This window comes from Microcaecilia unicolor, chromosome 7 (genome assembly GCF_901765095.1).
Source record: "Microcaecilia unicolor chromosome 7, aMicUni1.1, whole genome shotgun sequence".
NCBI classification, from domain to species: Eukaryota; Metazoa; Chordata; class Amphibia; order Gymnophiona; family Siphonopidae; genus Microcaecilia; species Microcaecilia unicolor.
In genome coordinates this window covers 2,695,773-2,713,151 of record NC_044037.1, presented here as the reverse complement: position 1 = coordinate 2,713,151, position 17,379 = coordinate 2,695,773, and the positions used below count along the sequence as shown (strand labels likewise).

The following is a 17,379-nucleotide window of genomic DNA, read 5'->3' as shown; positions in this document are numbered from 1 at the left end:
ATTTCTTCAGGTATATTAGTGAAAGAAGAATGACTAAAAAGGGAATTGTGAGACTAAAAGATACAGAGAACCGCTATGTAGATAATGATGAAGAAAAGGCCAATTTGCTAAATAGATACTTTTGTTCTGTTTTCACTGAAGAAAATCCTGGAGAAGGACCGCGAGGGACTGGCTAAAGTACCAGAATAGAAGCAGTAACACTAGAGCAAAAAAAGTAACCTAATACAAAAGATAAAGCTCTAGTAACAAAGTATGTACTTGCAAAAAATTAAGAAAAAGCCCTCAGAAACCGTGGGTAAAATACCCAGGGTTTAATGCGCGGTTATATTGCTCTTATAACACACGCCACGGTTCTATCATTGGGCAAAAAACTTCATTTCAGGTAAACTTACAATTCAATGACTTTTAATATGGCTTGTGAAATATATCTTTTTAATTCTTTTTATAAATATGTTTTTTCTCTTCTTTTCCTTTTTTTCAACTGTTATTCAACAATAAAACGTGAACTATTGCACTTAGCTTTTAAGCCGGGCACTCTTCAATATCTGTTCAACGGGAACCCGTTTCGCCTAAAAACATGGCTTCATCGGGAACGGAGTGCTTTAAATGTGTTTAATGAAAGCGTAAAGCATTTCAAAAAATGGCGCCTCCACATTGGAAGATGAGCAAGTGAAAGATCCCTTTATGTTGACCAGGACACTGTACCAGTGACTTCACAGTGAGAATCCTGAAAGGTAACTCTAAAACCATACAAGAACGTAAGACCTTTGAAGTCAGAATGATTGAATATTTTAACACCCAACAGAAAGGACTTAACAAGGATCTGGGGTTCCTAGCCCATTATAAACCATAAAGCTGTATGTCTCTGTTGATCACCCCACCCCTCACCTATCCACACCCATCCTGTTAGAATATCAATGATATGCTTTGATGTCCCCATGCATACCTCCTACCCACCCCCATCCTCCCACCCTGTCAGACTGTCATAGTAATGCTTGAATGTTTTCACTTATATACACTGTCAGCTAGCACATTTGCTTATTTCCGATCTGATGAAGAAGGGCAACCTTCAAAAGCTAATCAAGAAATGTATTAAGTTATGTCCAATAAAAAAGGCATCATCTTATTTTCTTTTCCATGTTTTATTTTGTTTGATTTCTATTGATAACCTTAAGAGTGGACTAACACGGCTACCACACTCCTTTACTCAACGGGTAATTAAACTCTGGAATTCGTTGCCGGAGAATGTGGTAAAGGCGGTTAGCTTAGCAGAGTTTAAAAAAGGTTGGGACAGCTTCCTAAAGGAAAAGTCCATAGACCATTATTAAATTGGACTTGGGGAAAATCCACTATTTCTGGGATATGCAGTATAAAATGTTTTGTAGTTTTTTGGGATCTTGCCAGGTATTTGTGACCTGGACTGGCCACTGTTGGAAACAGGATGCTGGGCTTGATGGACCTTTGGTCTGTCCCAGTATGGCAATACTTTTGTACTTATATTGCAACTGTGCCCCAACTCAGCACCAGGAATGACTACACATGGCACACACATATGTCTGTACATTAGCGTAAGCATATATACAGCTACATGATTTTAGAAAAGCTCCCCTTCCGCATGCAGGTGGAAAGCCTTTTGAAAATGTTCTCCAAAAGTTTATAAAATAAAACATCCAACAAGTTTCATTGAATTTTTAAAACTACAAGTACACATTATAAAAACAGGCAATGGAACAAGGCTACTTTGATATTGACTTTCCAATCAGTGGCATAGCCATGGGCCCACCCAGTAGCAGCACACCTATGATGTGGCTGATGGAGGATCCCCAATCCCTGCCAGAAGAAAACTCCCAACACCTCTCCCTCCTGCGTACCTTTTAAATAGCAGTTCTTTGCCAGCAGCGAGCAGTGACTGATGCAAAGTCCTTGCACCAGTCCCACAGCTTTGCCTCTGATGCGACTTCCTGTTTCCGCATAGGCAGGAATACGTCGGAGGGAAAGCTGTGGGGCAGGCATGAGCAGTGTGTATCGGTTGCTGCTCGCTGCCAAGAAAATCTGCTGTTTAAAAAGTACGTGCGGGGAGGGAGGTTGAGAGACTGGATAGCCTGCGGACAGGAGAGGGAGAAACCGAATCATCTGTGGGGTGGGGGTGGATTTCTGCCATTCCACCTTGGGCCCACTCCACCTAAAATTGGGTGTCTGGCTACAACCGTGTTTCCAACTGGCATGTTTTCTGCAGGACGCCAATCTGAAGAATGGGCTAAACATATTAAAGTGTGTTAACAATGTTAGCATACAGTAACATGCATTCATTCATGTAACTTATCATAGATCACAATTTATACAATAGGACCTATTTACTAATAATATAAGTTAACAATGTTAGCATGTGCTAATGAAGTAATGCATTTTTGTATATCTAGCTCAATATCACAGCAACCAATCAACAAATCAAATTAAAAAGTTTATAAATGTTATCATAAGAATAATAAAGTAAAAAAGCATGTATCACAATAAAAAGCTAAACTTATGAAACTACTATAAGTAGGACGTCTGTTTAGCATATAGAGAAGTAGCTGCATTGACCACTGCTTTTAGCAGTCATAAGAATTTGCTGCACATCATTTCAACAAACCTAGTGAAATATTTGAACATTAATTTATTCTTTGTACGTGGCTGTTCCGTAACTACATGCACTTACGGAACAGCCAGGTACATCGGAGAAGTCGAAAGTATAGTAATAAGGACGTTGATGAGACAAATTGGCAAGTACAGTGAATGTTTTAGGGACATCCTTTCGTGGTTCTGGAAGATGGGCATCCTTTTTACTATACTTTGGGTGTCCCTGATTTGGGCGTTTTGCACTGCGATAATGGAATGTCTAAGGACGTCCATACTATTTTTCGATTATACCTACCTGATTTTGGCCAACTTCACAAGGGCGTCCTAATTCATATTTGGACGACCTTTCGAAAATGCCCCTCTAAATCTTTTAATCTTCTCATTAAACGTAACTTAAAGATACCCTTAATTTCCCAAATATGCCTTTTCAACGTCAATGAATCCATCATTACTCTTAAATTCTGAATTTTACTAACAACAGGAATTAAAAGAGTCAAATGAAAATGTATGAGGTATATCATCACTAGGAAAACTTGTCAATAACAAGATTTGAATTTTCATGATGTTCAATTTCAGATGATTAGCTTTCATCCAAGAGTGGTCTGAAGGTATAATCATAATCTATGAAATGTAGCTTTAATCAAAGTGGAATAATAATAAAAAACTTTATTTATAAACTGCTATATTTGCAAGAGTCTAAGTGGGGAACAAGTCACATACAAAATATAAAAGGACAAAACAATAAAAATTATATCTTTACTGGACAAACTATAAAAATTACCATATTACTCTAATAATAAAGCATAGAGCAGTTTAGATTTGTGTAGTATAAAATAATATCATATATCAAAGGAACCAAAGGCCTGAAAAAAATAAATGAGTTTTTAAAGCTTTTTTAAACTGATCCATATTCTGAAAAAAATAATTTGCCAGGAACTGAGTTACTTTTCGGGACTTTTCCATTGATCTGTATGATATTGAAGCAGTCCTCTAATAGATGTTGGACATATCTTGTTAATTATATGAATATGTTATATAAGCACAATGCAGGTGGGTTGAACTTTCTTCCCCCAGAATTTCAATTACCTCCAAAGCAATTTGGGCTGCCAGACTTAGCAAGTTAGTTCTGGCAATTCCATTCTCTAGCAGTAGTTCTTCATTCTGCACAGGGCTTGCTACAAGCTTGATCATAGTGGTGAGCGCATCGGAGGCTGAAATACAGATACAGCAAAGAACATAACAATCACCATACTGAGTCAGACCGATATATCCACAAGTACCTGATAGGATCACAGAAAGTAGCAAGATTCCATGCTACTTAACCATCTAAATTACAATAAAATACAATATTTATTTTTATATTCCATGGAATACCACAAGTGGTTCTACATGCATCTGAATAAAGAAGCTAGGATATACAATAAAGCTTAGTTACATACCTGTAGCAGGTGTTAAGAACATAAGAATAGCCATACTGGGTCAGACCAATGGTCCATCTAGCCCAGTATCCTGCTTCCAACAGTGGCCAATCCAATCCAGAAACCTAATTAGTAGCAACATTCCATGCTACCAGTCCCGGGGCAAGCAGTGGCTTCCCCCATGTCCATCTCAATAACAGACTATGGACTTTTTCTCCAGGAACGTGTCCAAACCTTTTTTAAACCTAGATAAGCTGAATGCTGTTACCACATCCTCCTGCTGCAAGTTCCTGAGTTTAACTATTGTCACTTTGAATCTTTGAAGCAGTGCTCCCACCCGACGCTCAAGTGCAGGATCAGCAGTACAATACTAAAGCTAAGAAGACAATTCCAAAGGGAGCTGGGAAGGATGTGAGAATCTATGCCTGCTGTCCTTGGAGAACACCTGCCACAAGTGACTAACTACACTATCTCCAAGGCATAATATTCTCACATGTGGGACTCACTAGCTACCAGGCTCACAATATAAATAAATTTTGCAAGGAGGGAGGGCACGGGTAGCTCTGTTTGTTGTTGGGGACAGGGTAGTTTCACTAATGTAGTCGGAGCTTATCTGTGTGTATCTATATGTATTTGCATATGCATTTTGTAGCATTTTGCTGTATATTCTGTATACACCATGCATATCTCCCTGTCCCCCATCCTCTCAGCCCTCTCTGTTACTCACCTAGCCCACCCCTCCCTCATCCTTTCAGACTGTCACTGAAATACTTTGATGTTTCACTTATATATGCTATTACTTATCAACATTTGCTTATTTCTGATCTGATGAAGAAGGGCTACCTTCGAAAGCTAATCAAAAAATGTATTAAGTTAGTCCAATAAAAAAGGTATCAACTTATTTTCTTTTCTATGTTTTATTTTATTCTATTTTTTATTGACTGGCTTTAGAAGTGGACTAACACAGCTACCACATCTCTCTGCTGTATATTCTGCAATCAATAAAAAGAGTCTTTAATAATAATAAAAAATACGTTTTGCAAGTAAGCAGATAGTGAGCCTAGTGGAAAAAAAGGGCCGAAGGGCAGAGTAGAATTTTAAGCAGTAAAGAGATTCTGCATGGCAGCTTGTCCAAATTGGCTAGCCCACCTAGAATTCTGCTCCAGATATTAGTGAGCAGTGAAGGTGAGGATAGAAAACCACATTGCCGCTTTACAAATGTCTTCAATGGAGGTAGATCAAAAATGGGCTATATATTGTGCGTGTTGACTTGCCCATGAAGGACCAGCACGGCATGAGTATATATGCAGGAGATACAGTTAGCCATCCAAGTTGAGACTGTATGTTTGGTGATGAGATTCCCTAATCTGTTGGGGTCGAAGGACACAAAAAGCTGGGAGGACTTCCTATGAGATTTTGTTATGTTCTAGATAGGATGCTAGAGCATGCTTACAGTCTAAGGTATGTAGTGTTGCTTCTCCATGATTACCGAGTAGTTTAGGGAAGAAGGCAGGAAGTACAATGGGCTGATTAAGAGGGAATTCCAGTATAACTTGAGGAAGGAATTTGGGGTGGGTTCAGAGGACAACCCTGTCATGGAAGAAACTGGTGTAAGGTGGGTCTACCACAAGGAATCGAAGCTCACTTTTTTGGCAGAAGTAAGCGATATTAAGAGCACTACCTTACATGTGAGAAACTTCAGAGAACAGGAATGAAGCGATTCAAATCAGGGTTTCATGAGAGCTGTTAGGATGACATTGAGATCCCATGCCACCGGAGGTGGTTTGATAGGAGGTTTGGTATGAAACAAACCTTTCTCGAATCTAACTATTAAGGGATGAACTGAAACTGACTTATTATGAACTTTAGAATGAAAAGTGCTAATGACACTAAAATGTACTCTGACTAAATTAGTTTTGAGGCCAGAATGTGAAAGGTGGAGCAGGTACTCCATAAGGATAGGCAGAGAGATTGTAGTAGGATCGAGTGCTCTGGCTGCACACCAGAGAGCAAATCTTTTCCACTTTAAATGGTAAACATTTTCGAGTAGAAGGTTTCCTAGAAGCTAGGAGTACCTTACAGACTGTGTCAGGAAATCTATGTCAACAGGAACCAAGCCATCAGGGCTAGAGAGTGAGGGTCTGGATGAAGGAGAGACACCCCCCCTCCAGTTATGTGTTATTAGGGTTGGAAAAGGATCTAACTTCAATGGTTCTTTGGATGATAACTCTAGAAGTGGGAACCAGGTAGTCAATCATATTCTCCCACCCCATCCCGTTCAAACATGAGCTAACAGAAATCACAAATGAAATCAAGCACAGCCTCCAAATAATGAATTCATGGGCGGATGCATTCCAACTAAAGCTCAACGCAGAAAAAACACAATGTCTCATCCTCTCTTCACAATACAACAAGAACAAACCCACCAACATAAACACCCCAAATTACACCCTTCCTGTTTCGAACAGCCTGAAAATCCTCGGAGTTACAATTGACTGAAATCTCACACTAGAAAACCATGCGAAAAATACAACAAAGAGAATGTTCCACTCAATGTGGAAAATCAAAAGAGTAAAGTCTTTCTTCCCAAGGGAAATATTCCACAGCCTGGTACAATCAATGGTGCTAAGCCACCTAGACTACTGTAATGCCATTTATGCCGGATGCAAAGAACAAATCATTAAAAAAACTCTAAACTGCCCAAAACACAGCAGCCAGACTCATATTTGGAAAAACAAAATACGAAAGCGCCAAACCCCTAAGAGAAAAACTACACTGGCTCCCAATAAAAGAACGAATTGCGTTCAAAGTCTGCACCCTGGTCCATAAAATCATTCACGGTGAGGCCCCGGTCTATATGTCAGACCTCAAAGACTTGCCAACCAGGAACACAAAAAAGGTCAACACGCACATTCTTGAATCTTCACTACCCCAGTTGCAAAGGACTTAAATATAAATCAACTTATGCATCTAGCTTCTCCTACATAAGCATGAAACTATGGAACGCACTACCAAATGTCATAAAAACAATGCACGACCTAACAATCTTCCGAAAATCACTGAAAACAAACCTGTTCAAAAAGGCATACCACAAAGATCCATCCTAAGCACTACCACTTATGAACTCTTACGCCGGAATGAATGAACTTTCAACATCTAAATGTCTAACCTACTCTATAATTTACTCTACCATTTATGAACTCTAACATAATACCACTCTGTAATCTATTTTATCATTTAAGAACCTTAATGTAATACCACTTTGTGTTTCTCAATCCGGAAATGGCAATCGCCATCACGGCAAATGTAAGCCACATTGAGCCTGCAAATAGGTGGGAAAATGTGGGATACAAATGCAACAAATAAATAAAACAAGTCAGGGAATCCCACCAATGTACAAAACAATGTAAAAAAACCTATGAACCAATAACTCCAATAAAACATACCCCGACTGTATCAATAAACAGTACAACCCCTCTGTACCGCACCCTCCTCCTCTCTGCCCAACCATCCACCCCATCCCCCCATCCTCTCACTCCGAGAGTCCATACTCAGGTTGTGCTAGTGGGTTTCTTACTTTAGCATGATGCAGAACCATCACCTACTATAAAGTTTGCTATCTGGGACTATAGTCCTCTGTATTAGTGTAACATTCCCCAAATCCATACAGCCACTACTCTGAATCGCAAGAACTCAGCATATGATAGCCTGCCAGAGTTGAGTGTAAGTCACCCTTCCCCATCAGTTCCATCAAAATCTTCTCAAATCCCAGAATGTCACAGACAGCTTGTTTCCAAGCAATTTCCTTGTGACCTCTCTTTTCCGTGAGACCTCCCTCCTCCCTCCAAGATCTGGCTATGGTCATTTTAGCTACCAAAATCAGCAAGTACAAAATACTTTTCGCGACCTCCCCTTCTGTTGACCATTGGTTGCCAACACCCACAAGACAAACCACACTATCATCTGCCCATTGTTCCCACATCCATTGTGTAATCTGTGCACAGAGTACTCGTCAAAATGTGTGAACCACCGGGCAGTCCCACCAAAGATGTTCAAAGGACTCTGTATAACCTCCAACACATATTGGAGGCATTCCTGTTAGTTTTACCTCCCCATACAGGCATCCAGTAAGCCCTATGTAGAATCTGGTGTTAAAGGTGATTGTTATTTATATATAATTTTCAATTACAAATTATCAAGAATAACTAGAATAGAAATAATATTACAAAATCAATTCTTATTTCAAAAATCAAATAATATATTGCAGGAAATGGGGGGAGGAGAAGAAATAGCGAAGATACATACCTGTAGCAGGTATTCTCCGAGGACAGCGGGCTGATTGTTCTCACATGTGGGTTGACGTCCGTGTCGGCCCGGGAATCAGACGGCAATTTTGCAAGCAAAATATTTAAAAATCTTTCCAGAGTCTTCTGGCGCGCAAGCAGTGCACACTGCACATGTGTGGCCGTCTTCCCGCCCGCAGCGTGAGCGTTCCCGCTCAGTTTAATCAAAAAGCAAACAAACAACAACTCCAAAGGGGAGGTGGGCGGGTTTGTGAGAACAATCAGCCTGATGTCCTCAGAGAATACCTGCTACAGGTATGCATCTTCACTTTCTCCGAGGACAAGCAGGCTGCTTGTTCTCACATGTGGGATATTCCTAGCACTCAGGCTCACTCAAAACAATGAACATTGGTCAATTGGGCCTCGCAACGGCGAGGACATAACATGGATTGACCTGAAAACATAAACAAATAACTGAGAGTGCAGCTTGGAACAGAACAAAAATAGGCCTAGGGGGGTGGAGTTGGATCCTAAACCCCGAACAGATTCTGCAGCACCAACTGCCCAAACCGGCTGTCGCGTCGGGTATCCTACTGGAGGCAGTAGTGAGATGTGAATGTGTGGACTGTGTTTCGACGGATAAGCGTCTTCCTCAGGGGTCAAACACTACATATAAAACAAAGTTCATTTATCCTGCCTCTCTCAAAGACAGTTTTTTTCAGTTTGTGTTTTCTTTTACACGCATGTTTTCTTTTGTGAACATCACTTTTTAGTTTTTATTCTTATGACGGTGATGGTGTTTGTTGTTACTTATATTTCACATGGCAGCGCCGTTTTTCATCTTTTATTGGACACACGTCAGCAACGCTACCGTTTTACCGACCTTGTTTATCATAGCGGGAGTTCTAGTAAATTTGGGGTTTATTTATGGAATTTTTTAATGATCTGGTCTTGCTATATTTGTTGAATGGCAGATGATGTTTAATGTGAACAAGTGCAAGGTGATGCATGTGGGTAAAAAGAACCCGAATTATAGCTACGTCATGCAAGGTTCCACGTTAGGAGTTATGGACCAAGAAAGGGATCTGGGTGTCATCGTAGATAACACACTGAAACCTGCTCAGTGTGCTGCTGCGGCTAGGAAAGCGAATAGAATGTTGGGTATTATTAGGAAAGGTATGGAGAACAGATGTGAGGATGTTATAATGCCGTTGTATCGCTCCATGGTGCGACTGCACCTTGAGTATTGTGTTCAATTCTGGTCATCGCATCTCAAGAAAGATATAGTAGAACTGGAAAAGGTGCAGCGAAGGGCGACATAAATGATAGCGGGGATGGGACGACTTCCCTATCAGGAAAGACTAAGGAGGCTAGGGTTTTTCAGCTTGGAGAAGAGATTGCTGAGGGGAGACATGATAGAGGTATATAAAATAATGAGTAGAGTGGAACAGGTGGATGTGAAGCGTCTGTTCACGCTTTCCAAAAATACTAGGACTAGGGGGCATGCCATGAAACTACAGTGTAGTAAATTTAAAACAAATAGGAGAAAAAGTTTTCTTCACCCAACGCATAATTAAACTCTGGAATTCATTGCCGGAGAACGTAGTGAAGGCAGTTAGCTTGGCAGAGTTTAAAAAGGGGTTGGACGGTTTCCTAAACGACAAGTCCATAGACCACTACTAAATGGACTTGGGAAAAATCCACAATTTCGGGAATAACTTGTATAAATTGTTTGTACATTTGGGTAGCTTGCCAGGAGCCCTTGACCTGGATTGGCCGCTGTCGGGGACAGGATACTGGGCTCGATGGACCTTTGGTCTTTTCCCAGCATGGCATTACTTATGTACTTATGAATACGGAACTGAAAATATAAATTAAGATAAGGTTAAAAAAAAAAACCTATGTCCTGTGTGTGTTTCTATTTTTTATTTTGTATATGTCTATGAATCTTAACAGATCAACTGAGTTTGATTTTGATTCACCCAGCAAAGACAATATGTACGATTATAGTCATGCTGTGTTGCTGGGTGAAGAGGTTTACGTGGGGTCTCTGGGGTAGGCCGTTTTGAAAAGGTTGGTTTTTAGTGATTTCCTGAAGCTCAGGTGGTCGTGGATTGTTTTCACAGCTTTTGGGAGGCCATTCCATAGTTTTGCGCTTATGTAGGAGAAGCTGGATGCGTAAGTTGTTTTGTATTTCAGTCCTTTGAAATTTGGGTATTGTAGGTTTAGGTAGGATCTTGACAATCTGACTTTGTTTCTTATTGGCAGATCTATAAGGTCTGTCATGTATCCTGGGACTACGCCGTGTATGATTTTGTGGACTAAGGTGCAGATTTTGAAGGTAATCCGTTCTTTGATTGGGAGCCAATGCAACTTTTCTCAAAGGGGTTTTGCACTTTTGAAGCGTGTTTTGCTGAATATCAGCCTGGCTGCTGTATTTTGGGTGGTCTGGAGTTTTTTTATGAGTTGTTCTTTGCAACCCGCGTAGATTTCGTTGCAATAATCTGCATGGCTTAGGACCATTGATTGTATTAGATATCGAAAGGTTGCTCTTCGGAAGAAAGGTTTTAATAGTTTGAGCTTCCACATTGAATAGAACATTTTCTTTGTTACGGAGTTCACTTTTTTTTTTTTTTTTGTTACATTTGTACCCCGTGCTTTCCCACTCATGGCAGGCTCAATGCGGCTTACATGGGGCAATGGAGGGTTAAGTGACTTGCCCAGAGTCACAAGGAGCTAAATGTGCCTGAAGTGGGAATCGAACTCAGTTCCTCAGTTCCCCAGGAGTATTTTCAAACTGTCTGAGGTAGGGAGGGTATGTCCTGGAGTATTTATAGTTGTGGGTTTGTACTTGTTATGTTGAGAGGAGAGGATGAGGCAATGTGTTTTTTCAGTGTTCAGTTTCAGTTGGAATGAGTTTGCCCAGGAGTCCGTGATGTTCAGGCCATCGTTGATTTTATTGGTTATTTCTGTCAGATCATGTCTGAAGGGGATGTAGATTGTAACATCATCTGCGTAGATGAATGGGTTAAGGCCTCAATTGGATAAGGACTGTGCTAGTGGAATCATCATCATATTAAAGAGTATTGGTGATAGTGGTGATCCCTGGGGTACGCCGCAAACTGCTTTTCACGGTGGTGATATATTTGAATTTGATTTTACTTGATAAGTTCTGGTGGTTAGAAAACCTTTGATCCAGTTAAGTACATTGCCTTCAATCCCGAAGTGGCCTAGTAGTCTTAGTAGTATGTTGTGGTTTACCTTGTCGAATGCGCTCAACATGTCGAACTGAAGGAGGAGTATGCTTTTGCCTATGGCTATCTCCTGCGTGAATTTGGCCAGGAGGGTGACTAGGACAGTTCAGGTGCTATGGTGGGATCGGAATCCTAATTGTGAATTATGTAATATTGAAAACTTGTCCAGGTATTCCGTAAGCTCTTTGTGATAGACACAACTGGGCGGTAGTTGGTGAGATCGTTTGTGCTTTTCTTGGTGTCTTTTGGTATTGGGGTGAGTAGGATGTTGCCATGTTCTTCAGGGAAGAGACCTTGTTGTAACATGAAGTTTAGGTGGGATGTGAGGTCTGCTATGAAGCGGTTAGGGGCGGACTTGAGTAGATGACTGGGACATGTATCCAGGCTGCAGTGGGTCTTGGCGAACCTGTGAGTTGCTTTCTTAACTGATTCGGTGTTGAGGAGATTAAATGTTGTCCAGATCCGGTCAGCTGGGTATCCATCGGAGGTTAGGGCCAGTTCATTGGAGAAGATTTCAATGTCAGTGTTGTGGTGAGGAAGTGTGCTGCGTAGTTTTATTATTTTATCGTTAAAGTAGTTAGCTAGTTTGTCTGCAGGGGGATGTTTGTGTTGGTTGTAGTGATAGGGGTGGTGTCTAGTAACTTGTTAACGAGTTGGAATAGTTTCTTCATATCTTTGTAATCCACTCCTAATTTGGTTTTGTAGTAGGACCTTTTGGTTTGTTTTATTGCATATTTATATTTTCTGTGTATTTGTTTCCATGCGTTGAGTGTATGTTCATCTTTTAACTTTCTCCATGCTCGTTCAAGTTTTCTGGATTGTGTTTTGAGTTTTTTTTTTAATTCGTCATTAAACCATGGTATAATGTTCTGTCTTTTTGATATTCTTGTTTTTAAGGGTGCTATTTCATTTAGTATGCTGTTGCATCTGTCATTCCAGCGGTTGAGATAAAGTATGGAATCAGTACGTGTTGTCCATTCATTGTCGTATATTTGTTGCCAGAATACTTATGGATCGATTTGCCCTCTTGTAGTGTAAGTTGTACATTCTGGTGTATGGTTTGAACCGTTCTTCCGCCAATTTAAAGTTAGGTTCAATTTGTAATGGTCGGTCCAAGGTGTTGCTGTCCATTTGATGTCTGTTATTAATAAGTTATTATTGTTGGACAGTTTATGTGATAGGAGGTCCAATGTGTGTCCCTTGATGTGGGTAGTTTGCATGTGGGGCCATTTAAGATCCCAGGACTGTAGGAAATCTTTACATTCACGTGCATTAATGGAGTTGGGGTCTTCTAGGTGAAGGTTAATGTCGCCTAGTAGTAGTATGTTGTTGTTGTTGTTTACACAATTGTTTGATATGAAGTCCATGAAGATGGGCTAGCTTTCTTTCCAGTTGCCGGGTGGTCTGTAGAACAATACGCAATACAGGTGATCGGTCAGGGAGTTGTTATAAATTCTAAATGAGGCAATTTCTAGTTGGGGTGTTATGGAGTCGGCAGTGTTTCAATGGTGAATTATTCTCTGTATATTAGTGCTATGCCTCTGCTTCTCTTTTCCGATCTGGTCTGGTGGGTGATTTTGTAACCTGGCGGGCATAGTTCAAGGATTATGCAGTCGTTTTGGTTTTGGATCCATGTTTCATTGATAAAGATGAGATCGAGGTTTTCTGAGGTGATCCAGTCAGATATTGTTGTTGTTTTAGTAATTACGGACCTAGCATTGATGTAACCTATCTGGATATTTTGGTATGGGCCTGCTAGGTTTGGTGTTATGTAGATTTTTGTTAGTTGTCGTTCCATGGGTGGTATGGGTTTGTTGTGGTCTTTCCTCCCATTTTGTTGGTGATGTCCATGTTTAAATAGTATTCCTTTAGTGTGGCAAGTGTCAGTTTGGTGGAGCGTGGAATGTTTGATCAGTCTTTGGTGGTTTTGTAAGATGGGTATGAAGTAATGTTCTGTGAGTGGGATGGATAGTGCTAGGTGGATCAGTGAAAGGGAGTAGATTACCAGAAGTATTTTGATTGTGTTCATTTTGGTGTCAGTTTAGGATAGAAAGGTTACTCACAGTCTGATGGTTGTGGAGCAGGATGAGTGGCAACTGGAGTGGATAGGGGCAGTTCAGGGCTGGATGGCAGGAGAGTGCAGCACTCAATTGCAGGAAGTAGAGATTCCGCGGGTAATAGTGCTGTCGGTGACTGGCAGTGTGATTCAAAGGTCAGCAGTCATCGATTGGCTCGGCTTTGTGTGCCCCTCCCCTGCTGCACCGCACTGCTCGGTCGCGTAGAATTCGGAGTGCAGTCATAGTTCCCGCTTGCCGCCTTGTCTTTAGAGCTCCGGTATCAGCTGTTCCTAGTGTTGCTGCTACAGGGCCGCTGTTGCGCTGGCTCGGTGTATGGTCGGTGATTCTTCGCGTGGTCTCGGCACGGTGAGGCTCGGTTTCCGGTCGTTCCCTCGGTGGGCAGATGGGTGAGAGAATGAGCTCGATTTCACAAGTGGTTGCCCGGGTGGGGGCAGAGCTGGATCGCAGGTGCCGCAGTCGCTGCCGGTCACGTTCCACGTGGTCCTCCATGGGGAGAGGTTCACCTGCTCTCCCTGGTCCGGAGGTGCAACGGCGTCGCCCGAAGACTCCTCCCGGGACTCGGCGATCGGATCGGCCTCGAACGCCGGCCGCCGCTTGCACACCAGCGTCGCCTCCACCAGTCACCGCCGACCAGGCTCCACGTGGTCCTCCGTGGGGAGAGGTTCACCTGCCTCTCCCTGCTCCGGAGGTGCAACGGTGTCGCTATTAGACTCCTCTCGGGACTTAGCAGTCGGATCGGCCTTGAACGCCGGTTGCCGCCTGCCCACCAGTCGCCGTCGGCTAGACTCCACTGTTTCCCAGCTGACCCAATACCGATACCTCTCGTACTATACTCTGCATACCTCAAGAACAGAAAAAGATCAAAACTTATCTTTCTTCCTAGCCAAAACTCCATTTGCTTTCTTTGAAGCCAGGAGAGGTGAGCAATTTCACAGGTTGTCCTTTTTGAAGTTACTAGTCATGGAGCCTCTATGTCTGGCCTCCTTTGTTCTTAGAGAGAGCCCTGCTCTCAAATGGAACAAAAGGTATGCTGATCAAGAGCAATTAAACACAGGGCTAGCAGGCCCTCAACACAATTTGTTCCATTTCATCCTCAGTGGTTCCTGAGGGAGGGGGGAGAGTTCTCAGAGGTCAGAAGCTGGTTTAATATTATGTCAATCTGGTTTCATATTAATATAAGTATGTCCAGCAATAATTTTGACTTCCAGCAATCCTGACAGTATTGTACATCGCCTTGAATTATTTTGTAAAAAGGGCGATTCAGCAAATCTAAATAAACCATAAAGAATATTTTTTAAAAAGCGATATGCTTGATATGGTCCCATGGGGATCCAGCTGGGAGTAGTAGGCTAATGCTAGTTGTAATAAATGTCTGCTTCTTGGAGCAACTGGTAGAGGAGGAGTTATTTTACATCTAGTGCTTAGTGGAGTGCAGAATATAGTACGAGAGGTATCGGTATTGGGTCAGCTGGGAAACAGTGGAGCCTAGCCGATGGTGACTGGTGGGCAGGCGGCAACCGGCGTTCAAGGCCGATCCGACTGCTAAGTCCCGAGAGGAGTCTAATAGCAACACCGTTGCACCTCCGGAGCAGGGAGAGGCAGGCGAACCTCTCCCCACGGAGGACCACGTGGAGCCTGGTCGGCGGTGACTGGTGGAGGCGACGCTGGTGTGAAAGCGGCGGCCGGCGTTCGAGGCTGATCCGATCGCTGAGTCCCGGGAGGAGTCTTCGGGCGACGCCGTTGCACCTCCGGACCAGGGAGAGCAGGTGAACCTCTCCCCATGGAGGACCACGTGGAACGTGACCGGCAGCGACCGCGGCACCTGCGATCCAGCTCTGCCCCCATCCGGGCAACCACTTGTGAGACCGAGCTCATTCTCTCACCCATCTGCCCACCGAGGGAACGACCGGAAACCGAGCCTCACCGTGCCGAGACCACGCGAAGAATCACCGACCATACACCGAGCCAGTGCAACAGCGCTGTTTACGCCTTGTAGCGCTATAGAAATGCTAAATAGTAGTAGTAGTAGTAGTTCACACCGATACTTCAGCTGGGATCAGGCCTCTCCAATGGAGAGTGAAGGAGTAGACTAGTGGTTAGTGAAGAAGCCTTTGATCCTGGGGAACTGGGTTGAATTCTCACTGCAGCTCCTTGTGACTGTGGGCAAGTCACTTAACCCTCCATTGCCCCAGGTACAAAATAAGTACCTGTACGTATGTAAACCGCTTTAAATGTAGTTACAAAATACCACAGAAAGGCAGTATATCAAGTCCCATTTCCTCCTTCCCTTCCAATGCCTGGTCAAAAAAGTAAGTTTTTAGGGCAGCTTTGAATCTCAGCAGAGTGGGCTGCAAATCAACGTGCTTGGGAAGAGAGTTCCACAAGGGAACTAACATTTTAAAAGAGCAATTTCTCTGATGGCAACCCACTGAGTCTGTGATGGTGGCAATATTGCCAAAAGCTTGTCATTACTTGAGCGGAGATGATGAGCAGAGGTAAGCAGGATCAGTGCATCACAGAGCAGTACTAGTTGTCCTGTCTTCATGGAAATGTAAGCAACTACCAGAACTTTGAATTTAATGTGTGTTTCTTCTCTTACTCTAAAGATACAGTAAGTGGAACACAAAACTATACACTTGCGTAATATATAAACCTGGCTTACACATTTCATTACTATTATTTATTTCATGATTTTCCAACTAGATTTGGATTTAGCTCAGTAGTTCAAGGTGAGTTATATTCAGGTATAGTCGGCATTTTCCTATCCCCAGTGGACTCACTGTCTAAGTATATACCTGAGGTAATGGAGGATTAAGTGACTTGCTCAAGATCACATGAAACGGCAATAAGATTTAAACCAGACTTCCCTCATTTTCAGTCCACTGCTCTAACCATTAGGCCAATCATCCATTCCAACAGCACAAAGCGTGTTATAACAAGTTAGGGTCTACAATTGAAACATGGTACAGTAAGTAAATACCTCAGAAAAACACACACACAGGTAATCCAGAAAATAAATAAACGCTAACCATAATGAAGAGTCTGTGGGGACAAAAGGCTCCTACAGGGAGCACTATGCAGCATTTCCAACCTGATATCACAAATACAGACTCTGGCTAAATGCAACTTCATGTAAAGGCCTGTGCCCTGCTAGGCCATATGCTTACGTACAGGCAAGGAGGACACTGGAAAGCATTACCAAGGTTGCGGGTGGACGAGAAGAATAACCACCATATTACATTACCACAATGGGAATCAACAAACTTGTTGTTGCAGACTGTGAGGCTCGTTTTCACCCAAGAAATGCACATTGTTTATTGGAACCCTGGTTTCATGATCAGGGTGCCACTTCAGTGTCATTCAAGTTAGACAATAATGGAATTCTCCGAGTCCCTATGTTCATGACAGACAAGATTGAGGGGATAAACAACCAGATCTTGTGCATTTAACAACAGAAGGCCAAGACTTGCGTCACTACACTAGCTGAAGTTGCAGTTTCTGCAAAAAAAGAGGCAGCACACCAAGAAAAGGAAGCTTTTGCTGACTTCTCATCTGTGGACCTGAGATCCAACCCTGCCTGCTGAGACTTCTGCCACCTGGTGGTCATTGGGGCTGTCTCCATTCAGGTTGTATAGTTGCTGTTATTGCTCCTGGGCTATGTTAGCGGCTGGACTAAGGGGTCTGGGAGAAATCCTACCGAAAGAGTGCTGGGGCAGGGATTTGAGAA

At 42.4% G+C, this 17,379-nt stretch overlaps 1 protein-coding gene across 1 annotated transcript in view; it reads right to left on the bottom strand.

The window, feature by feature from the left end:
• The window catches only part of TEX11 (testis expressed 11), a 278,077-nt gene that overhangs the window by 150,931 nt on the left and 109,767 nt on the right, over positions 1–17,379 (bottom strand). Inside the window, exon 10 of the mRNA XM_030210589.1 lies at positions 3,706–3,830. Within this exon, the coding sequence (XP_030066449.1) occupies positions 3,706–3,830 (125 nt within the window). The remainder of the gene's footprint in view (positions 1–3,705; positions 3,831–17,379) is intronic.